Here is a 25,601-nt window from a genome sequence, read left to right as displayed (position 1 = left end):
TCATCATTACAAAAAGGAAATAAACTTGTATTCGCAGGTCAGTGACTAACAGAGTTTACTAAAGACCGAATGCAGTTTGGATATAGAAAATCCAATGAAAAGCACCAGATTATCTCTACAATTTCGATATTTGCTAAGTATAAATTTTATAGAAATCAGGTTATTTGTACTGAATGAACACAACTTAGGTAGTATGATTTATTTAAAAGCAGTAATTTTCAAATGAGAATCCTCTACGAAGTATATCATATATCTTACATGTGAATTATATAACAAGTATATTTAAAGGGTCAATCCAAGCATCATAATCACTACAGCCTGCTATTACTATTTTGCAATGGTTTGACATCTTACCTGGTCCTGTTGGGTGCTAGGTCTACTCTATGGCTGACTGTGACATGCATTCGGCTTCTGCAGAGCTGGATGCTGCCAATCATTGGCTGAAAGCGTCAGCTGATCACTCTCCGCTAATGATTGCAATTCTGTGCATAGAAATATGCACATAATTGACATTAGTCAGCCTGGAACTCTAGTTCTGGGCTGGCAGATGACTTCCCAATAATGCTGCCGGAGGTGGAATTGCATCTCCAGGAGCAGAGTTGTAATCTTCTTATGTGCAGAGTTTCATAGCGAAGCACTGCACATATAGAATTATTGCAGCATGACCACTTAAAATGTCTGTAGTGGTAATGGTACTTGGAGTAACCCTTTAACAAACACCTGATATTATACTTGTGCACAAATCCTTTTCAGTTGCATTGAATTAATCAAATTCCTGTTAATCTATGCTGAACGTATTGATCGGTCCTAGGATCTACCTGTGGAGTTAGATAGATTGGTTCCTTCAAGCATATATTAACACTGAAAAGGATTTGTGCACAAGTCTATTTGATATCTAGCACAGTAAATCACCTTTGGCATGCACAGAGCTAAATATCCTCTTCACTGTAACGGTTTAGTGATGTGACCTCTAGCCAAGTGCCACAATAAAAAGTAAAAAAACATTATGGGGTCAATATAGGGTTCAAGTCCCCTTATAATTATCAGAAAGATAAATTCCTCCCCCTAACCCACACCTGACATGCCACAAGTTACAGGTCCTTACCCAGTACTATAGGGAATACAAGCCCCACTCCACCACTAAAGAGATGGCACCTTTATTAACTGAACAACCATCATTTTATTTACCTCCTTCAGACCTTCACCAGTGGGTGAAGGAGAGACAGATCCCTCCATATTTTAATTATATTAATACCTGGGGAACTAATGGTTTAAAAGTAAATAGATAAATTAGAATAGAATGGAAAAAAACTGTGAAACAGAACACAATTAAAGTAACAAAATTGCAGTGGTCCAGAAAGCATCTAAGAAGTAGCTTGAGAGGCAAGAAAAGACTGCCAGGAACACCAATTTTTAATGTAATATTGGATTATTGAGTAGAGTTACGTGATAGTAAACATTCAATAGGGCCACAAGTCCGAGCTAAGTGGACACTAAGTATGTCACTTAAGAGCCCTAAAAACATGCATCCAGAAAACAGACATAGTTGGGCAGGCTCACCACATGTGAAAAAGTCACTTCTTTTCCCACTATTCCTTAAACAAAAAGCGGAGCAGTAGAGATAGATATGGCTAACTTTAACAGCATCTTAATGCCACTTCACAAAGCATTTCAGACCATTTTCCTTTAGAAATGAGCAAATAGATACTTTAACCAAATAACTAAAAAATGTAGACCAATCCTTATCTGTAACTCTAATGCACAGACCATGTTCTTACAACAACTGATAATTCCCTTTCTTCTTTGTTTTATTAGAATGTAAAAATCTATAGATAGCTGATATGGAGCCTCCATCCAATGGTTCTATTTAAAAAGGGGAGTTTTTGTAATATTGCATTGAAGAGATCTTGTCCTAAGGCTTTCTTTAAGAAGTCTACAGTAAGCAAGAAATTGTCTATCTGTATGATAGAAGTCCATGTTAGTCATGAAAGGCTTCTTCCCTCTTGACCATTCCACCTAAATGCCGATTGACTTCCATGAACAGTTTACATTCCTCATCAATACATGAGCACTTTCTCCAGAGTTTATAAGCAAAAACAGTGTTTGGTAAAACGGTACTAATCATAAGTTTTCCTACAGAAGTCCATAGTAGACCTGACAAGTCAGGAAAGAGACAAATCAATTCTCAATGTCTACCTAATAGTATGTACCCCTAAGTAGGCTCCACCTCAACACCTATGCAAGGTGCGATACAAAATAGCATAAGGTCAGAAACCCCCAGACCTCCTCTTTGTTGTGGGAATTTGCTGTAAAGACTCTTGTCTTACTCCCAACCGACACAAAACTGTAGCATAGATTTAATGAATATTGCATGCTTATGCTGATCCTCTGGGACAAATTTGACCCAAGACTCATAGTGAAGTTTGCTCTATATAGTTTCTCTCATCGAGGGGTAATACAAACACCTAGATGTAACATTTCCTTAAACCCGCTGTGAAATCTAAAGGAAAACACCAGCTCCAAAATTCAATCCCTCAGTTTATATCCTGATTGGAGAATTTGGAGAATAAATATATGGTACTTAATAAATAAGGAAGGACAATTCTTGAAAGTGATAAGAGGATATAATCTGCAAACAAACTCACTGTATAAATCTCCTTATTGTTTACCAAACATGTCTGTGTTTTCACAAATTGCTTGTACTAGGTGTTCTATATAAAGAGTAAAGAAAAGAAGGGATAAGGGGCATCCTTGTCTGGTACCATTAACAATGTTCATTGGTGAAACACCAAAATAAACACCTTAGCAGTCAGGCTACTGTCCAAGTTTTGGATTGCCATTATGAACCTTGCCAGAAGCCTGAAGCACTGTAAAGCTTTCCAGAGGAAGGACTAACATTCCACTTTGACAAATGTCTATTGTGCATCAATGCCTAAAAGCACCATCAGTGTCCAGTACATTAGATAAATCTATTAGGTCTAGTACTCTTTTAAGTGTGTCTAGAGCCTCCCTAATAAAGGGACACTATAGTCACCTGAACAACTTTAGCTTAATTAAGCAGTTTTGGTGTATAGAACTTGCCCCTGCAGCCTCACTGCTCAATCCTCTGCCATTTAGGAGTTAAATCCCTTTGTTTATGAACCCTAGTCACACCTCCATGCATGTGACTTGCACAGCCTTCCATAACCACTTCCTGTAAAGAGAGCCCTATTTAGGCTTTCTTTATTGCAAGCTCTGTTTAATTAAGATTTTCTTATCCCCTGCTATGTTAATAGCTTGCTAGACCCTGCAAGAGCCTCCTGTATGTGATTAAAGTTCGATTTAGAGATTGAGATACAATTATTTAAGGTAAATTACATCTGTTTAAAAGTGAAACCAGTTTTTTTTCTTCATGCAGGCTCTGTCAATCATAGCCAGGGGAGGTGTGGCTAGGGCTGCATAAACAGAAACAAAGTGATTTAACTCCTAAATGACAGTGACTTGAGCAGTGAAATTGCAGGGGAATGATCTATACACTAAAACTGCTTTATTTAGCTAAAGTAATTTAGGTGACTACAGTGTTCCTTTAAGAATAAAATAAACCTGGTCTGGATCTCAGGAAGAAGAGGACTCCAATTTTCTAAAATTTACACAATGATTTTGATATTACATTTAATCAAGGATATAGGGCAAAAACTAGAACACCTAAAGAGATCTTTGTCTTCTGTAGGAATGACAAAAATGGGGGCTTACAAAAACTCCTTAGTAATCTTCTCACCACAAAAAACAAATCATTAATCATGCATTAGAAACGAGGGGCCAAAATATTGCAGAACTTCAAGTAAAAAGAAATTGTGAAACATCAGGTCCAAGAGCTTTCCCATTCTTAAGGCCTTTAATAACATATTTAATCTCCTCAAAATATATTTCATAAATTTGATCCATACCAATAGACAAAGGGATAGATTATAGAGAAATTGATGATAGAAACTTATCAATAGTTTTTTTTAACTTAATGTTTTTGGATATGTTTTTCAAATGATTTCATATTTCTGGCTAAACTTGGAAAATTATTTAACATTTTGAAAAAATATTTCAATATTTTTTATATATTGAGATATATATATATAGAATGCGACGGCAGATAAGAACCATTCGGCCCATCTAGTCTGCCCAATTTTCTAAATACTTTCATTAGTCCCTGGCCTTATCTTATAGTTAGGATAGCCTTATGCCTATCCCACGCATGCTTAAACTCCTTTACTGTGTTAACCTCTACCACTTCAGCTGGAAGGCTATTCCATGCATTCACTACCCTCTCAGTAAAGTAATACTTCCTGATATTATTTCTAAACCTTTGCCCCACTAATTTAAGACTATGTCCTCTTGTTGTGGTAGTTTTTCTTCTTTTAAATAAAGTCTCCTCCTTTACTATGTTGATTCCCTTTATGTATTTAAATGTTTCTATCATATCTCCTCCAAGCTATACATCTTAAGTTCCTTTAACCTTTCCTTGTACGTTTTATCCTACAATCCATGAACCAGTTTACTAGCCCTTCTCTGAACTCTTTCCAAAGTATCAATATCCTTCTGCGTACAATACTCCAAGTGAGGTCTCACCAGTGTTCTGTGCAATGGCATGAGCACTTCCCTCTTTCTACTACTAATACCTCTCCCTATACAACCAAGCATTCTGCTAGCATTTCCTGCTGCTCTATTACATTGTCTGCCTACCTTTTAAGTCATCAGAAATAATCACCCTAAATCCCTTTCCTCAGATGTTTAGGTTAGAACTCTATCATCAGTTTACCTAAATCATTTGCCATGTGTCTTATCCCTCCTGGAACATCAGCCTGTTACATATCTTAGTATCATCATCAGGGATTTTTTAAAGGTGTATTGACATTTTTTAAAGGTGTATTGAAATAAACAATCAACGTTTCGACCCGAAACGCTGATTTTTTATTTCAATACACCTTCAAAAAATCCCTGAGTAGTGCTCCTTTTGTTCTTTGTATGTATATGTATGTGTGTGTGTGTGTGTGTGTGTGTGTATATTGTGACCGAAAGCAAGGAATTGTGCTGGAGGGAATCTATATACCTCCCCAGATTTTGCAAGGTTCCTACTTTGTGTAATTAGCCCCAGGGAAATGTGTTATGTTAAAATAAATATTGCACTTTAAATATGTGTATATTTGGGCCCTGGGGTGGAACACTTGGTGAGTAGGGTGGGCCAGTATTCCACTCCACATTTTGGCAGTTGCTTGGAACCTACAGGTGAGAAGTCCAGTTCCAGAGTTTCAATCCTAATTTAACTCACCTGAAAAGGATTGTCAATTACAGGTGCTATTAAGTACTCCCCTGCCAAAGGAGGAGGGAGATTGTGTTTAATTTCTGTGAGTGGAAACAGAGAGCTGAAAACCCTGAAACAGTAAGGTTGTTGTTTATGTTTATGTTGGGAAATGGACAAGCCATCCAACCTAGTTAGCTAATTATTTTGTTTAGTTAGTGCTCAGAAGAGCAAGGCTTTCTTTTTTTATATATTTTTGTTACCTTTATACCTTACTGTGCATTTATTTTGGAACCACAATAAAAAGAGCAAGTCATTTTACCTCATCCAGCGTGTGAAGTGTCTCTAAAGCCTGAAAAGACACCCCAATCCCAGGACAAGGCACCAAGGGAAAGGAGTACTTTTGTCACTATCTATATATATATATATATATATATATATATATATCCAGAATAATCAGCACTCCCAGGATTTGTAAAAAAAGAGATTATTCTTTACTCCATTAGTCAACATTTCAGCTCCACTTGGGAGCTTTCATCAGGACATTCGGTTCTATGTTTAACAGTGCAATCGAGCACCGGGTCTGAATTTTTTTTTCAGTAAGTAGGAGTGCAGGGCTTCTGTTCATTTTTTTATATATATATTTACATTGTAATCTAAAAAAAATAATATAAAAATATTAGAACAAGGCCTGTATTTGCAGTACTTTAGTATATTTTGTCAATAATGCATAAGGATAGTATTTTATAATTTTTCTTTTTGCTACAGTGAATGCTATAACAAGCACAGTTATATATTAAAGGGACACTCCAGGCACCTGAACAACATTATCTAAATTAAGTTGTTATGGTACCAGAAAGCCCCTGAAGGCATTCTTACCTCAAATTTGCCTCCAGCAGCGATGTCCAATTTTACTTACCGAGAATATGTAAACCTTCAATGGATGTAACTGTAAAATACAACACATTGTTTAATTAACTCATTCAAATGCAAGAATGTGATTTAAGCCAACATGTTACTGAAATCCATTTTCTTTTTAGAGATTATTGTTAGAAACCGATGCCCTCTGTTGGCAGCATTTAGCAAATAATACAAAAGAAATTAGAAGAAATACATAGCTAGCTTAATATAAGTTGTAGCTTATAGACTTAATGCAATACTATACAAACACGTATTTCTACATTATAGTGCTGGAGTAAATATTTAAGTGCTGGACACCCTCAGAGTGAAGTTAAAAGGTGATCAAACTTACCTTTATCTCCATCGCTGTGCCGGAGTCGCCACAGATGACTACACCTCCATAACCATTGGGAGGCTACTGCGAATATGCGGCAAAACCCTGCACTGCGCCAACAAGCAGCAACAAATTCAGTGTATCCATGTAGAGCACCACTATTGGCAATCTGATAGGAAGCATCTCTAGTGGCAATCTGATAGGAAGCACCACTATTGGCAATCTGAGTGACTGCCACTAGAGGTGTTACTTGGCAGTAATGTAAACACTGCATTTTCTCTGAAAAGGCAGCATTTACATTGAAAAGTCTGCAGGGACAGGCAATAGACAACACAAAGACTACATTAATTCTGGTTACTATCATGTTCCTTTAAAGGAAATTAGTCAAAAATGCAACTGTTACTGAATATGTATAAAACAAATGTCAGATATTAAGAAAACACTGTGTGTTTATATTGTTTCTGTTTTTTACAGTTATCACAAATTTTATGATAGCTCCTGGTATTACCACCACCACTATAGTATTTTAGTGGGGTTGATTTCTATACAAAACAAACCAGTTTTAGTGTTAAAAAAAAAAAAATGATTCCTTCATTGACATTTTTTGGTGTTCTGTATTTTAACTGTTTCATTATTATTTATTATTTTATATTTTAGCTTTTTTAATGGTTCTAAATACCTACAGAAATCATGTCTATGTCAGTATTCTGGAGGAAACATTTTTGGTTGGTTTGATATCTTCAAATTCACTACCAAAAATGCAATAAAGAAAAAAAACTGCAGTATAGTTATAGTTACCTTCCTCGATGGATATTCCTTGTACCAGTGGAACAATCTGATCAAGAGACACATCTTCCGCACAGATGGCCATTCTTCTATGTGTGTATAGGAATATTCTGAGAAAACAACACAGCGTCAACTCCTCAGTAACAGCGAGAATACAAAAGAAGCAAGTAACAGAAATAACTACAGATTGGCAATTCTGCCATTTTAATCAAATTCTTGGCATGGATCCAGTGGTGTACACATGACCCATGGGGCCCCGGTGCGAAAATTGATCCGTGGGCCCCACCCTCGCGCTTACTCTGCGCGGGCCGGGGCAGCAACACATGGCGGCGGGCACCTGGTCGCAGGGGTTGCAGGGCTGCGACCGCGGTATGTACGCCAGTGCATGCAGATGCACACACACTTAAAGGACCACTACAGACACCCAGATCACATCAGCTCAATGAAGTGGTCTAGGTGTCAGGTCCCTCTAGTTTTAACCCTGCAGCTGAAAGCATAGCAGTTTCAGAGAAACTGTTATGTTTCACTGAGAGTTAATCCAGCCTCTAGTGGCTGTCTCACTGACAGCCGCTAGAGGCGCTTCCGCCATTTTAAGACACTGAACGTCCATAGGAAAGCATTGAGTAATGCTTTCCTATGGGCGGTTTGAATGCGTGCACGGCTCTTGCCGTGCATGCGCATTCGGAGCTGAGAGGCGGAGGGATCCCCAGCGCCATGGGAGTCCGGCGCTGGAGAAAGGTAAGTGCTGAAGACACACACACACACACTCTCACGAACAAATGCATACACACTAGCTAACAGACACACACATTTACTGACAGAGAAACACTCAGCGGCAGACATACATACACACTCACTTACAAAACATACACTCTCACTGACAAACACACACTCACTAACAGACATCAAACAGACTCAGTAACAGACACACACAGTAACACACTCACTGACACTCACTAGCAGACACACACACTCTAACACAAACACCAACACTCACACTCACACACACACTCACACTCACACACACACTCAGACTCACACACACACTAACACTCACACACACACTCACACTCACACACTAACACTAACACTCACACACACACACACTAACACTCACACACACACGTTTTTTTGTTTTTTTTTAATCCCCCCAGCCTCCCTACCTTTTGGAGCGCTGAGGGGATTCCCTGGGGTCCAGTGGTGCTGCTGGGCTCCTAGGCGGGCAGTCAGGCTGGCCGGTGCGCCAGGGAGCACTCTCCCCTGAGTGCTTCCTCTTCAGTTCCCTCGCGCGCCGCGTAGGGATGCCGGCGCCGGAAGATGACGTCATCTTCGGGCTCCGGGATCAGTGCGGTGCGCGAGGGAGCTGAAGAGGAAGCACTCAGGGGAGAGTGCTCCCTCGCGCACTGGCCAGCCTAACTGCCCGCCGGGTGTAAGCAGGGCCAGCCTCGGGGGGCCCTGAGGTGGCCGGCTTCAGGGCCCCCCAGCAGAAGAGGCTGGCCCAGTGGGTACATACAGGGTCGCAGGGGCGGCCGGGCCCCCTGGTGGGCCGGGCCCGGTCGCAGCCGCGACCCCTGCGACCCTGGTATGTACGCCACTGCATGGATCACTGACACACTAATTTACAGAATTCAAAGAAAATTCCCAAATCTAACCTTGTGTTGTAACTGATACATTTTCGAAAGACAATTCAGTAGGGCTACTTTTTCCATTTGCAAGACTCAATTTTGTGACTATCCACCTAGATAATGTCAGGATTACTAGTAGATCCAGCACGCAGAATTATATCACACCTAGGACTAAAGGTCCTTAGAATGGCCGGACTTAATGTACCAGAGAATAGTGAGAATACTTGCCGAGGTCAGGGACACAGAAGGAGACACAACGATGAGGGAAAGCCAAAAGTCAAGGATAGCAGAATACAGGGAAGTTAAAACGAAGCCAAAGTCAGTAACCAGAAATAAACACTCAGGAACACACTCTCGGATAACCTACTAAGGGAAACCACGACAGGGCAATGAGAAGAAGTAAAAATGTGTTTGAATAAGTCTCCTACGGATCCGATTGGATGTAACTGGCCTTTGATCCCAGAACGTGTGTGTGCGTCTTTTGCGTGATGTCACACGCACGTTAACGTCGTCATTGCCGTGGGCAGACGTGGGGCTATAAAATGGCGTGGATCCCCACCAACATGTTGCAGGAGTCAGGTATACTGGCGCACAGCTGCTGAGCGGCACAAGGTGAGGATGAATATGTTACGGATAGATTTCTTGCCACATTCATCAACCTATCAAGCAACCACACACTAGCATTTATACATTGTTGCAATATGCATTCTGAGGGTAGGATAGCCGGGCATGTACACACAATAAAGAAGGAACACACCACACACATCTTTAGCATTTCATTGGTCAACAATAAACAGAAAAAAGGCAGGGCTGCAACATTATTGTACCACAGAAAAATTAACACATTGAGGGCACCTTCAGATCACATGCTCAACACCCCAAATGCTCTCAGATGTGTACTCAGAACAAACATTTTAAGTAAGATTTACATTCTAAACAAATAATGCAAGAATTTTTCTAATTTAAAATTTTGTTGGCTTAGTCATGATATGTGCTATTATCATGTCAGCTGGACAGTAATCAACTACCTTGGCACCTTCACTGCCCACTGGTCCAATAAAGTTGTATTTGAAATCAATGTGCTTGCAAGTTTGTTGGTAAATTGGATTTCTAGGAAAATAAATAGCTCCTTGATGGTCCCTAAACGCTTGTACTGGTTCATATCGACAATATTTATTCCCCTGAGCAACCACATCAGGTACCAACATTCGTGTGTGATCACAGCTAAACCGTGAACACATGAGGACAATATTACTGTAGACTGTTTCTTTGACTTCCATGCAATCAGTGTACTCTTTTCTGTAAGATTATATAAGTATCCGGTCATGCTTTTTTTTTTTTTATCAATCACATCAGAGACCAAAACAATCACTGTGTGGTTCCATCTTGAACTCTTGGTTACCCTCCTTGTAGTATATCCCATAGCCAATAGTATTTTCAGCTGTGACCAAAAGTTATTTTGTTAGTTTGAAATCTGCCATGTTGAAATTCTCTAGGATCTTTTGACCTTGAACTTTCTTTGTTCACCTTTGCTAGATCAGCACAATATTCAAAGCCAATGACTACGAAAAGTTAAATTCTTCCAAGGTCTGTCATCTTGAATTTGATTGTTTGTACTTTCTTTACCATCTTGAGCATGGGCGTAGGAACCGGGGGTGATGGGGGGATGCATCCCCCCCCCAGAAAATCATGCGGGGGGGGACAGGTTATAGAGAAATCCCCCCCAGCTCCGCCGGCCGCGGGTGTCGTCAGCTTGCGTGCGGCTCCATCAGGGAACCACACGCACTGCAGACTGGGAAGGGGATCACCTCTCCCTCCGCGCAGGAGCGCCGGGTGTCACATCACTACCCGGCGCTCAGTCTGACACTGCGCCCGCCGGGCGTCCAGAGGTCCCCTTGCTATGTCAGGTAAAAGGGGGGGACAACAGTTTGTAGGGGGGAGAGCAGAGCAAGGTCACCTCTGAAAATAAAAAAAAACAGCTGCCTGAGCATTTTTAATGTTAATTAATGGAAGGGTTAAAGAAGGGGGAGGGGGGAAAGGTAGAAAAATGAATGTAAGCGGTTAGGGGGGCTTCTAATATGGATGTGAGGAAGGGGGAGGTAGAAAAATAATTGGAATGGTTTATGGGGCTACTAATATGGATGGGGGAGAGGGGTAGGTAGAAAAATAATTGGAATGGTTTAGGGGGGCAACTAATATGGATGGGGAGGGGTAGGTAGAAACATAATTGGAATGGTTTAGGGGGCTACTAATATGTATGGGGGAAGGGGTAGGTAGAAAAATAATTGGAAGGGTTTACGGGGGCTACTAATATGGATGGGAAGGGGTAGGTATAAAAATAATTGGAATGGTTTAGGGGGCTACTAATATGGATGGGGAAGGATAGGTAGAAAAATAATTGGAATGGTTTAGGGGTGCTACTAATATGGATGGGGAAGGGCTGGGTAGAAAAATAATTTGAATGGTTTAGGGGGGCTACTAATATGGATGGGGAGGGGCAGGTAGAAAAATTATTGGAATGGTTTAGGGGGCTACTAATATGTATGGGGGAAGGGGTAGGTAGAAAAATAATTGGAAGGGTTTACGGGGGCTACTAATATGGATGGGGAAGGGGTAGGTATAAAAATAATTGGAATGGTTTAGGGGGCTACTAATATGGATGGGGAAGGGTAGGTAGAAAAATAATTGGAATGGTTTAGGGGTGCTACTAATATGGATGGGGAAGGGCTAGGTAGAAAAATAATTTGAATGGTTTAGGGGGGCTACTAATATGGATGGAGAAGGGGTAGGTAGAAAAATAATTGGAATGGTTTAGGGGTGCTACTAATATGGATGGGGAAGGGGTAGGTAGAAAAATAATTGGAAGGGTTTACGGGGGCTACTAGTATGGATGGGGAAGGGGTAGGTATAAAAATAATTGGAATGGTTTAGGGGGCTACTAATATGGATGGGGAAGGGTAGGTAGAAAAATAATTGGAATGGTTTAGGGGTGCTACTAATATGGATGGGGAAGGGCTAGGTAGAAAAATAATTTGAATGGTTTAGGGGGGCTACTAATATGGATGGAGAAGGGGTAGGTAGAAAAATAATTGGAATGGTTTAGGGGTGCTACTAATATGGATGGGGAAGGGGTAGGTAGAAAAATAATTGGAAGGGTTTACGGGGGCTACTAGTATGGATGGGGAAGGGGTAGGTATAAAAATAATTGGAATGGTTTAGGGGGCTACTAATATGGATGGGGAAGGGCTAGGTAGAAAAATAATTTGAATGGTTTAGGGGGGCTACTAATATGGATGGGGAAGGGGTAGGTAGAAAAATAATTGGAATGGTTTAGGGGGCTACTAATATGGATGGGGAGAGGGGTAGGGTGGGTTCTAATGTGCATGGAAGGGGTTAGGGGGTACTAATATGCATGGAAGGGGTGGGGGGTTAATATGCATGGAAGGGGTAAGTGGGGTTCTTATGTGCATGGAAGGGGTAGGGGTGGTTCTAATATTCATGGAAGGGGTAGGGGTGGTTCTAATATTCATGGAAGGGGTAGGTGGGGTTCTAATATAAATGGAAGGGGTAGAGACGGGTAGTAAAATGTATGGAATGCATTTCTGACAGTGTCAGTGAATGGCAGTTAGGAAATGTGGTCACCCTAAGTCAGGGGCAGTATTACTCAATCTGTATATGTATAAAAAAATAAAAAAAGTAATCTGCAAAGTACAAAATGTTTGCGTCATATGTCGTGCTAAAAATTAAGCTAGGAATGTGCCAATTTTTTTATTTTTTTAAAATAATTTTTAGAATAATGATACAGACAGGGCCGGACTGGGGATACAAAGTAGCCCTGGAAAAAAAAATCTATTCCAGCCCCATAAGTCATTACGCCATATATATATATGTCTTGCCACCCCAGATAATTGAGTAATATATATATATATATATATATATATATATATAATATATATATTGCTTTTTCTAATATAATTGGTCCTTTCAGAGTAAAACATTTAATTATACAGTATGCATACTCACATGCAGACACAGACAATCTCACTGACACACACAAGCTCATTGATACACAGCCTCATAGACAAAACATTCACTAATATACATAAGCTCATTGACATAAAAACACAAGCTCACTCACTAGCAGGCACACACACACATGCAAGCAAGCTCACTCACTAGCAGGCGCGCACACACACACACACAGCTTAATGTAGTGGTTCTGGTGTCTATAGCCTGTCCCTGCAGGCTTTTGAATGTAAACACTGACTTTTCAGAGAAAAGGCAGTGTTTACATTGCTTCCTAGTGACACCTCTAGTGACAGACACTCAGACGGTCACTAGAGGCGCTTCCTGTGTCAGTGCGGATTGGCTGAGATCATCAAGCTTAATGATCTCAGTCATAGAGGCAGAGACCAGCACGACATTGAAAAAAAAAAAAAAGGTGAGTAAAACACTATTTTTAAAAACACACACAGACACCACGACTGACACACACACCATGACACAGACAGACACACACACACACACCATGATACAGACACACCGTGACACAGACACACACACCATGACACAGACAGACACACACAATGCATGACACAGACAGACACACACACACACACCGCAGGACAGGTCGCCGAAATGTCTCCCCGGCCCCAGGTGCCGACGGCCCACAGGGAAATTTCCCGGTATCCCGGTGGGCCAGTCCGGCCCTGGATACAGACATTTTATTTCTTACATTTTGTGATGATTCTTTTTTCCCCTCTATATTCAAGGAACACTATAGTCACCAGAACCGCTAAACGTAGTAGTTCTGGTGTCTATAGCATGTCTTTGCAGGCTTTTTAATGTAAGCACTGCCATTTTGTGAAAAGGCAGTATTTACAATACTGCTGAGGAGTACCTCTAGTGGACACTCAGATGGCCACTAGAGGTGCTTCCTAGTCGAGACATAAATGCCTCCCTATGAAGTATCTGCGCATGTGCGGCAAAGCTGCGCATGCGCACCAGAGAGCAATGGCGCTTCTGAATAGAAGCGTTTTATTGCTCCCTGCTCGCATCCTCCTATTTCGTCAGGAGGATCCCGGCTCTGTATCCGGGTAAGTAAAACCCCTTCCCTGCAGTGACCCTTTAATGTTATTATTTTATCATTTATATAGCGCCAGCAAATTCCGTAGCGCTGTACAAGGGGATAAACAACTCCTAGTTTACGGAATAAGAGTATACCCGGCGAGTAAAAATGCTATCCCCCCCAGATTTTTGGGGGTTCCTAAACCCATGGGAGCAGGCTGTTCTGTCTCTGCTCCCCCGCCCTCGTGCGCAGCTTAATGAGACCGGGGCCGGAATATGACGTCATATTCCGGCCCCGGTCTCTTTCTAGCACGCGAGGGAGGGGGAGCAGAGACAGAACAGTCTGCTCCCCAGCGCCGGCCAGAAGAGCTTCCCCTGCGGCCGCCATTAAAGTTCTCCCTGCAGCCACCATTCAAGTTCTCCCTGCGGCCGCAGGACAGGTCACCGAAATGTTTACGGAATAAGAATATACCCGGCGAGTAAAAATGCTATCCCCCCAGATTTTTTTTGGGTTCCTACACCCATGATCTTGAGTAATGTCTTACTGATGGCACGTATAATCTGATCATCTACCCATATTACCAGTCTTACTCTTCCATATCATACTGCTTGACGTACATGCAGTGGGCTTCTGGGTTTTGTTCAAACTTCTTTTCACTTAAGTGGTACTTTGTTTAACTTGGGAACTAGTTATTCAATCTGCTTGAACTTCACCTAAAAACACATTTTGACTGTTCTATATATTATCTACATTCAATTGCAGCCTGTGAATAAGCTGTTGTATAGAGTATTTCTTCATAACTATCTCCCTTTACTAGATTGTAATATTTAGAAACACATCTTATCTGATCCATCAGTTTTGTTCTTATTGCATACATCCTTTAAACTCCTACTGAACATTTACCTTCACGTAAAGTGGTCAAAGTGAGTCCTAATCCATTTCCTCTTTCATAGCACTAGGCTGGGGTTGTGACTGAAGTGAGTTTATGGCACCTCTAAAGGTTTGTGGTTTATCAAACGCCTTATAACAATAATCAATGTTCTTTTATTTTTCAATAGTATTTTTTTCAAGGTTAGTGTTTTTTAATGCATGGTGTTTACTATTGAAATCAACACCTCCATTTCCTATTTCTTTTAGGGTAACGTACCTAGATCATTCTTGGTTTGCCAATTTTCCTCCCTCTCTGATGTTTGAGTCTATTTTGCACACTCTTCAGAATGATTTTTGTTTTTTGGTATAGAAGGCATATTACTCTCTCTGTGGGAATCCTCTTCATCATGCAATAGATCAGTTTGAGTTTGCTTTTCAATAGCTTTCTTTGTAATGAATGTCACAATTCTGTGTTTGAGAACTTTATCATAATACACTAGATAGCATGGACTGTTTTTGCAAAGATTCCTCTCTCCCACTTTGAAATTGACTTTTTTGTCTTCTTTTATACTTATATGTAAAACATTCTAATCCAAAAATCCTTTTGAAAGGTTATGGATTTTCCCTCTTTACAGATAATATGGAAACACGGGTTTTGGATCCAAGCAGCAGTCCTTCTAGACGTATTAGTGTCTACAACTCCTCTGCTAATTTGCTTTGGAATAACAGACATCTAGTCATATCAAATAGTGCTGCATTTTAATGGAATTATAAGGTGCTAAGGTCTCATGTGTAATACCTTGTTTGTTTAGTATTGACCTAAAACTCTGTCATGAACTCAATACCATTGTCACATTTGATAAATTGTATTTTTCCGTATAAAGCTATCAGCAATTCATTTTTTTCATAGTGGTTAACACTGCATCACTTTTGCTTTATGAGAAGTATATACTGCTCCTGAATAGTCACCAGTGAAAGCCATGGCACATTTGAAACCTTCTCTTGCTTCTGGTTCTTTAGGACCTGCCAAATCAGTATGCACCACTGCATATCAGTGGTACTGTGGTTCTGGCATTAGGCTCTCAGCTTCTACTCTAAATTAATTTTCATTGAGTGCATATATGACAGTTTAAATTCGATTTATTAACTTTACTCTTAATCGTCATTCCTTCTTTAACATATGTATTTAAATAGTAAAGAGTATAGTATTTTATGAACTTGGAGCCATATTTGCAAAAGAGTTAATTTCTTTCTTTTCAAGGGGCACTATGGCATAAGGAATACATATCTGTATTCCTAAGGTTGCAGTCCTGGTGTCCCTTATCATTTTGTCCTCCTTCCCCCACTGTACAAATAATAAAAGCGAAATAAGTTAAAATGAAACAAATTACCTTTCTCCAATGCCAAGTGTCCATCGGTGCTACCGCAGCCTCCTCAGGTTGTGTCATTCAGGAGGCATGCCTCCAAGATGACAGGCCAATCCAATGCTTCTCTTAGAGTAGCAGTGTGGAACATAGGTGCATGACGGGCACTCGGCGCAATTCGCCTTCGAATCTTCTACAGAAAATCATTGTATTCAATGATTCTCTACAGCTGACCATGACGGCAATGCAAATGCACGCAAGACGCCATGGTATGTTAAAATATGAGAGTTGGGAAGTAATATTTCCAGCTCTCATACCCAGAGGGCTTGGAGGTATGACTTGAATCCGCACTTGCAAACCTTCTAATTAGTTTAGTATTGGGTTTTGGGGGTAAGACAAGGGGAACAGCACTGTGGGCCCTATACAAACTTCTACAAGATGATCTGTGCTTTGGTAACTGCATGTGTCCTAAGAACTTATTTTCCCATAAGGTCTTCTCATCTCTGTTGAAATGTAGTCTGCTCTATTGGCTTCCAGAATTCCCTTCTGAGACCATAACATGTTGCAATCTGCATGCTGAGGGTAGGATAACCGGGCAAGTACACACAATAACGATGGAACACACCATATACACATAATGTATTTGCATATATATTGTCTATGATACAGTCAAGACACAGACATCCTGCAGCTGGGTCCATTGAGTGACCACTCAAAAAGGCAGTCCAATCTCTCCAACTCTGCAGAGCAATCTCTCTAGAACTACATATGAAGCCAATGATTAGCTTTAAATTAAATGAGGTGTGTTGGAGCTGAAAAACTGAGGCATTGGAAGGCAATATTTCTCTATATATAATGAATCAATATATATTTATTCTTTTACAAAATGATAGTTGCCCATACTTACGCTGCTGTCTTATTGCTCTCCACCAGACCCACAAGTCGACTCTCATTGCTGTGAGGTGTGACCAAGATTCCTTGCACAGCATAGATATTTCAGTTAAAGAGAATAGTCTACATTTAAACTTCAACTGCAATATTTAACGTTTGCTAATATTTAGAAATTTAGTAATATTAACACATGCAAAAAAGATGTTCAATTTACCAGCTGTGTTCTAACTAATGTGCATAAATTGAATAAACATTTACGTTGCTTTAATTTATTCAAGGCTGAAACAACATTTCCTAGAATTATCTAATTTCCATTGCATGCATTCAGGTTTTGTTTGCATCAATTTATACGTGTGAAATCTTTGCTTTCAAATTAAACATTAGATTTGGAAGATGTTTTACATTTTTTGTAGCAATGGCGGCAAGTGCAAAATAAAATAGATGGTCAACTGACTTTTCGAGTCAGGCAGGTTGCCACTGCTGTGCCATAAATATTTATGACTGGCCAAAATACATATGGTGGTGTGGCATTCCTGGGGAATAGGGGAAGAACTCAACGCACTACCTGGTTCTCCATGGTTAGGCTCACAACCTCCAAGTTATAGTATCCAGTACAAAAAAATATACGTTTCGGCCAAATAGCCTTAATCATATCATTGTCCTGAAACATTGTATGTTTTTTTTGTGTTCCTATCTTCAATAAGCTACATAATGTATTTTACATGTTGAACTTGTGACTGTCTACTGTATATTATGTCTCACTGGCATTTAAACTACATTTAACATGATATCCCACCATCAACTGTGTGTCCACTGAAGAATAAACATACAATACCTTGAGTAGCAGTACTAACACAAATTTATTTATTGCTAAATTAATAAGTTAAAATATGCCACTTATTTAGTTTTACAATTCATTTCAGTGCACTAATAGACTGTTTCCAGAAGTGGTTTATAGGATAATCTATTTTAGGTTAATCCAAACTAAATGATTTAAATTCATGATCCTACAGGGTGAGTGGCACTGCTCAATACACTGATAGGAGTCATACTCACACAGCCTCCAAAAGGGTTTCATTTTCGAACTGATCAGCACAATGTGTTTACTTTAGACGTTATTATTTCCTGCTCTTTTAATTGAATGTAAGAATGTTAAGGAAATATGCAAAGGATACAGCAATGCAGTTTTCTCCCTCTTCCAGCGTTTCCTGAATTGCTATGGACTGGTCCATGATTGCAACTGAAAAATCAGAATGTCGTTATCCATGAGAACATAGCATTCCTTCACCATGCATACTGTCTCGCTAGCCCAACTTCCCAGACTACACTTATCTTATAGCTTCTATTATTTTGGTGATATCACCAGTTTGTAAATTACATTCATATATTATTTTGCTCTCAGTTCTATTGTTCATGGATATATTGTTTTACTGTTGACTCTATCATATTGTTGCTTCAGTTGTATATTAGACAATATGCATGCATACATGATTATTGTGGTATATGAATGTCTAGGCGTGTCCGACTGATGTTAAAGTTCCTGTCTTCCTTTTTCTCTCAAATGTCTTCTGAAGTAGCAGCTGCAATGAAGCAGTTAGCTATCCCTGGTCTGCAGCAAACAATGTTTACCGTGGCTAACACACATTTTTAAAATGTAACCAGACATTACTTAGAGACTGAGCTTCTCTCATTGGCTGCAGTCAACCTTTCAGCTTAGCAGTTCAGCACATGCTAGGGGTACTTGGAAGGTCACCTTAAACATTGTGGCGGGTCTGGGGGAGGGGGGGGGCAAAGAGGTAATTCCCCCCCTCTGGCCCACAGGCACATTGCTGCCAGCAGTCATGGGTGGGAGAGACTCCCTTCTCCAAGACAGGCCTCACGTGGCGTCGTCGGGCCTGGTCAGTCAAGGGCTCCACTGCTAGCCGCACCGCACCACATCACATCGAGGACCTTCGAGACGACCCATCCTCCACACACTTTAGAAGTCCTTATTTCTTTAGAAGTTCTTATTCCATACACTCACTGCACCCCTCACACACACACTGCACCCCTCACACACACTGCCCCAAACATACACACACTGCACCTCTCACACACTGCACCCCTCACACACACACACACACACACACACTGCACCTCTCACACACTACACCACTCATAGACACAAACAAACTGTATCCCTCACACACACTACACCACTCATACACACACCATGCATACTAATATTTACAAAGTCTACACCATACTGTATTAACTCCACAACATACAGTATTAACCCCACACCATACTGTATTAACCCCACCATGCTGTATTAGCCCTGAACTTGTAGCATTAATCTCAAACTTGCAGTATTAAACCTGAACACACGTCATTAAAATCCTGAACCCACATCAATACCCCCACACTATGTGATATGACCAACTCCAAATATGGTGCATAAAGTGGCAGTATCACAAATTAAAGACCAAGGGGTTATTTATCTCTCAGTATTACAAAGTACTCAAGGACAAAATTAAACCTAAATATTTACAAGACCCTACTTAAGGCTGTAGCCCAGGTGTCATGCCTTAATTATAATATCCCCTTACTTCCTGGTTCCACGGAGCTTAGCCACACCTCTTCATGACCCGGTCTCCCTATTTAATCTGACCACACCAGCAGATCGACGCTGGATTAATGAACTACGTTCCGTACTCACGAACCGGCTGCAACATCGTTGTGAAAGCCTGCTGTTACCGGACCGGACTGGAAGACTTCAAGTTCCCTTCACCTTTCCTCATCCACGGCTAAAGCTGAACTCTATCCATGCAGGATAATCCGCCTCTGAGGAAATCTCGGGAACCAGTGTTCTATGTGCCGGAAGCTAAGTAAAACTTCTCTGATAAGCGTTGCATCTAAGCTGTTATTTCCTGTCTCCAAAGTCCTTCGTTAAAGTCAACCGTTACAGCTAACTTCAACTCATACTTGTCTCAGTTAGCTGCATCTATCTATCTTCAGTTAAAGTCTATGGAACAGCTATTGATAAGTAACTTCTTATCATCTAATTAATCAATACTACTAAAGGACTCTTGCTGCTTCAGTTATCGTTTACTCCTTAAAGCTACAGTGCATATAATTGTGGACTTCAGTTATCGTTTATTACTTAATGCTACAGTACCTGTATATTGGAATTAAAGTCAATACCAATTACTTTCTAATAAATATTCGAACTATAAGAAATCTGCAGTTGTGTTCCTTCATAACAAATGTTTAAACGTGACACCAGGTCAACTGCCCTCAGCAACGCCCCTGGGTATAATCATACCTTTTATTTTTTGGTGTTATGTATAAAGTCCCTTTAGGTGTGTTTATGGGACCTGTGAAGTGCTAACCCACAGCAGTTCAATAAGGAACATTTTCTGCTGGCACAGATGTTTAATTTCACGGTGAAGGTGAGTTAGACCCAGGGGCGGGCTGGGAAGGGGGGCAGGGAGGCAATTGCCCCCCAGGCCGCCCTAAACCCAGGGCTGCACACATCCAGCAAAAAAATGAAAAATCTGAATCCCCTGCTTCTGGCTGAGGAGTCAGATTTTTCAACTTCCCTCACTCTTCCTTCAGTCTGCAGTCAGTGGAGTCGGCCTCTCCTGATGATGTCAGGAGGAGGGGGCGTGACTTCCACTGCTCTTCTCACAGGACCGCTGGGGAGTCTGGGAGAAGAGCAGAGGAAGTCACGGCCCCTCCTCCTGACATCATCAGGAGAGGACGACTTCACTGGCTGCTGCTGGTTGCTGCTACTGTTGGCTGCTGTCCACCCCTCCCTGGCCTAAGGTAAGACTCAGGGAGGGGGGAAATACACTTTAGTGTTTTTTTTATTCCCCTCCTCAGCCCCTGTCCCCTTAGTCAGCCCCTGCCCCCTCCTCAGCCCCTGTCCCCTCCTCAGCCCCTGCCTCCTCCTCAGCCCCTGTCCCATCCTCAGCCCCTGTCCCATCCTCAGCCCCTGTCCCATCCTCAGCCCCTGTCCCATCCTCAGCCCCTGTCCTCTCCTCAGCCCATGTCCCCTTAGTCAGCCCCTGTCCCATCCTCAGCCCCTGTCCCCTCCTCAGCCCCTGTCCCCTCCTCAGCCCCTGTCCCCTCCTCAGCCCCTGTCCCCTCCTCAGCCCATGTCCCATCCTCAGCCCCTGTCCCATCCTCAGCCCCTGTCCTCTCCTCAGCCCCTGTCCCCCCTCCTCAGCCCCTGTACCCTTTCCTCAGCCCCTGTCCCCCCTCCTCAGCCCCTGTACCCTTTCCTCAGCCCCTGTACCCTTTCCTCAGCCCCTGTACCCTCTCCTCAGCCCCTGTACCCTCTCCTCAGCTCCTGTACCCTCTCCTCAGCCCCTGTACCCTCTCCTCAGCCCCTGTACCCTCTCCTCAGCCCCTGTCCCCATCTCAGCCCCTGTCCCCATCTCAGCCCCTGTCCCCATCTCAGCCCCTGTCCCCATCTCAGCCCCTGTCCACACCTCAGCCCCTGTCCACACCTCAGCCCCTGTCCACACCTCAGCCCCTGTCCACACCTGTCCCCTTAGTCAGCTCCTACCTCAGCCCCTGTCCCCTTGGTCAGCCCCTGCCCCACCCTTTCACTGCTCCTTTCCCCCCTCTCAGCTCCTGCCCCCTTCCTCAGCCCCATGCCCCCCACCACAGCCCCATAACATCCCCACTACAGCTCCTCTCCCCCAATTGCAACCTATATTACCCACACCACAGCCCCTTTCCCCAAATTGTAGCCATCAACTTGCTTCAGCCCCTATCCCCCCGTACATTTCCTAAACCCCCAATTACAGCTTATACCCTCCACTACCACCCCCTGTCCCCCACTACAGCCCTGTCCCCCACTACAGCCCTGTCCCCTTACTCAGCCCCTGTCCACTGGTTTTAAAAGTGTAAAGTTTGGGTGTGTGTGTATGAGTGGGTGTGTGTGTATGAGTGGGTGTGTGTGTATGAGTGGGTGTGTGTGTATGAGTGGGTGTGTGTGTATGAGTATGGCTGTGTGTATGAGTATGGCTGTGTGTATGAGTATGGCTGTGTGTGTCAGTATGGCTGTGTGTGTGTGCGCATCAGTGTGGCTGTGTGTGTGTGCGCATCAGTATGGCTGTGTGTGCGCATCAGTATGGCTGTGTGTGCGCATCAGTATGTCTGTCTGTGTGTGTGCCAGTATGTCTGTCTATGTGTGTGCCAGTATGTCTGTCTGTGTGCCAGTATGTCTGTCTGTGTGTGTGTCAGTATGTCTGTCTGTGTGTGTGTCAGCCAGTATGCCTGTGTGTGTGTGTGTTTGTGTCAGTATGTCTGTCTGTCTGAGTCAGTATGCCTGTAACAGTGTGTCTTTCTGTGTGTGTCTGTGTGAGTACCAGTATGTATCTCTATGTGTGTGTCAGTATGTCTGTGTGCAAGTATGTCTGTCTGTCTGAGTCAGTATGCATGCAACAATGTGTCTTTCTGTGTGTGTCTGTGTGCCTGTCAGTGAGTGTGTGTTTTTTAGTGTGTGCCAAATCAGCAAGTGTGTGTGCCTGTCATTGATTGTCTGTTTAGGTGACTGCTTCCCCCCCCCCCCCCCCCCCCCCCCACACACACACACTTTCAATCACATGGGAAAGGTGTTTTTACTCTCCTCTTGGTGCAATGGGCCACTTGACTGGATTTGCCCCCCAGGCCTAAGGCTGCCAGCCCTCCCCTGGTTAGACCAGTCTGAGAGTGTGGCAATAAAAATGTTATAAATAAAGAATCTGCTACAATATATCCAGGCATAGCTACATACTAAAATGGTGACATATTATTCCAACTCATACATGTTGAGTCCTGGTGGTGCTGTGTAGACTGGCGGTGTGGAGGAGTAAGGTGCTCTACATACCTAATGACCAATTTTAGGGGCAATAGGATTTCCCCTACTTCCTGTGAGTGGCTGCAATGTGCAGAGGGTTTTTTTTTTAAACTAAATTTTGCAAACTACTTGTTGGATGTCAAAATATAGGAACTCGGTATAGTGAAAAATTGCTTATAAATATAGTGTTTTATGGTATGGTTTAAAATCCTTTAGCTTTTTTGTATTACAATATCTGGTTTGAGGTAGCAAACAAAGGAGTTTTGGAAAACATATGTTAATCAATTACAGATGTTTCATTGTAAGTAAACTAAACATGTCATCAGGCCTTAAAAATCAAATATATCACAGAATGCGGACAATATTACCAACTGAGCTGGTGTTTGAGTCTGTATTTGAAGTAGAAAATTAAAATTTTTTTAAAGATTGTCTATGTAGGGATCTTGATTCTCTGGACTGAATTTAGAATCAGTGCATATTGTTGACATGTTACATGTTACTGGGTGTTAGTAGATTTTTGTTAATGCACATTCATACGTCTGTCACACCCCTAGCCGTGCAAACAGGAGAAAAATGAATTTACCGATCACGTTGAAAGATTGGTCTCCCTGGCAGCTGGAGGCCAAAGAAGATTGTTTTCTTCCTAAACAGAGCAGTCTGTGAGATTTCTGAGAATGGGAGAATAGTGGTTTTGTGCAGAACAGTTACTCCCTGGCCTAGAATCTAAAGGCTACGTCAGCACTTCCTCCCCCTCCTAACAAAAAGCAGTGGAGAAAACTGTTGTGCAGTTAAATGGATAACAGACAGAGGGAGCTAGGAAGTTACTAAATAAATTGTAAAGAGAAAATGATACCACATTGGCAATGACAAATAATTGTTAAAGGGAAAATACACATTTTCCAAAATATTGTAACTTTCACATATGTAAGAAGAAATATTTAATCATCCTGATTTTTTTTTAGCACTATGTAAAGAATATTCGGTAGAAGGCCCGGTTCAAATCAGCGTACAATCTATATAATATAACTAAATAAGTAGAGAAAGTGCAGAAGTATTGATCTTTTCATATTTTACCCTAATAGGAAAATTAGCAGAAAGACCACAACTCCAATCAATCAAAATGAATAAGTTATTCGGCATCTGGTAGCTTATTCACAAAACACCAAATTCTAGTAGTTATCAAACAGTCAGGGTTATTTACTAATGTTAGCATTCAAAATGAATTTAACCCTACCCCTAACTGTACCCCTACTCTAACCCTAATCCTAACCCTACCATAACCCTACCCCTGTCATCATTCACATAATTTTACCTCCCTCACTTGTTTTACCACTTTTCAGAAATCCGAAGCACTTCGGCACTTCTGAAATTCGGTTCGGCACTTCGGACATTCTGAAGCATTCGAATTGCATTAAATTCGTCCAAATTCACATTCAGACCGAAACGAATTTAACATGGAGACCTTTTAACCAAACTACAAATGTAGGCCCCCAGTGAGAAAGATAAAGTAGAGTAAATAATTTAGTGAAATAGTGGTAAGTCATATAAGAGTTAAGAGGCAAACTGTAAAATCAACAAGCAATCTTTCTGAGAGATTAAATGAAGCCAAGAGCTATGCTCAGCAGGTAGAAGCATGTAGTGTAATACTGAAGCACTATTGTGACGAACTGAACCTTGTCACAGGTTCTTGGAGAAGCCTGCTGGCCAACCTATTGCCTCAGGACTATGGGCCCTGCAAAATACCTTGCCCAATGCACTTTAAAAGACTCTGTTCATGTGAGTTATGTACTTTTGTACTCCAGACAGAGAGACCAACCATGAGCCCTGATTCCCTGGAACTGTTTTGGGCATAGGACCATGTGCACGGTCGGTCAAAATTATGACTTTCATGGAAATCCCGAACCCCTGAACCGATCTAGGTGAGTTTTGGATATGTTGGTCACCCAGATCGGGGCTATCAGTGGATGTAATCTTTGTAAGGTTCCCATGGGTTTTGACAGTATTTTCGGGGTGTTAAAAGTTGTGTTTTTTGTGCCTGGAGATAATTGAGTTAGTTCAGTTCCTGACTCAATTATCTCCCAGACATAGGGGAGGGATTGTCTTATTGTGTATGGGATTGTCCTGGACCTGAGAGCCAATGCAGTTGTGTGTTTGTTTTTACTGTAGTCTACTCTCAGGTCCAGGTGGACTGTCATAAAAGGCCTGTTGTGGCTGCCATTAAACAGAACAGTTTACCCCTTCATGAAGCCTTGGCTCATGTTTGGGGGATTGGAGAGCTATATTTACTCTGGGGATTGCTATAATCACTATACTCCCTTGGATCACAATGATTGCTCTTGTAAGAGCAGCCTGCTTCGCTCTCTGGGCTAGGAGAGATCTACCCACTGGAAGCTGGATTTTGGTCTTGGGTCCAGGGTGGGTGGAGGACAGCGAGATCCCAACCAAGCTCCGGCAGTTTGTGGGGTTTAGTGCAGTGCTTATGGTGCTCACAAGTACTAGGAAGCAGAGACTGACGGAGGTTCCCGGTCGGGGTGCCAGGCGGTTCGTTACAACTATGTCATAGAGAGAGTCTTAAGCCCATCTCTCATTTCAGCTGATGCCATGCCAGGACTAATCAGGCTCCTTCCCCTAAAGTTCTCAGGTTGGGCCTAACAGCCCACCAGC

The 25,601-nt window shown here is 41.9% G+C and overlaps 1 protein-coding gene across 3 annotated transcripts in view; it reads right to left on the bottom strand.

Moving 5' to 3' along the window:
• The window catches only part of INPP5B (inositol polyphosphate-5-phosphatase B), a 152,090-nt gene extending 128,441 nt beyond the window's left edge, over positions 1 to 23,649 (bottom strand). For 2 of the 3 annotated variants that reach the window (XM_063454994.1, XM_063455003.1), the window contains exons 1-5: positions 23,521 to 23,649; positions 18,284 to 18,347; positions 17,124 to 17,204; positions 7,302 to 7,399; positions 6,189 to 6,218 (exon numbers count right to left, since the gene is read on the bottom strand). In XM_063454994.1, coding sequence (XP_063311064.1) covers positions 6,189 to 6,218; positions 7,302 to 7,399; positions 17,124 to 17,204; positions 18,284 to 18,339 — 265 coding nt within the window. In that variant the 5' untranslated portion in view covers positions 18,340 to 18,347; positions 23,521 to 23,649. Of the gene's footprint in view, positions 1 to 6,188; positions 6,219 to 7,301; positions 7,400 to 17,123; positions 17,205 to 18,282; positions 18,348 to 23,520 lie in introns of those variants that run through there. The other variant, XM_063455013.1, reaches the window with a different exon arrangement.
• Positions 23,650 to 25,601: the final 1,952 nt, after the last annotated feature.

The sequence above is a fragment of the Pelobates fuscus genome, chromosome 1, assembly GCF_036172605.1.
Source record: "Pelobates fuscus isolate aPelFus1 chromosome 1, aPelFus1.pri, whole genome shotgun sequence".
In the NCBI taxonomy this organism is placed as follows: Eukaryota; Metazoa; Chordata; class Amphibia; order Anura; family Pelobatidae; genus Pelobates; species Pelobates fuscus.
Note: the sequence above shows the minus strand (reverse complement) of the source record. Positions and strands in the feature narration are given on the sequence as shown.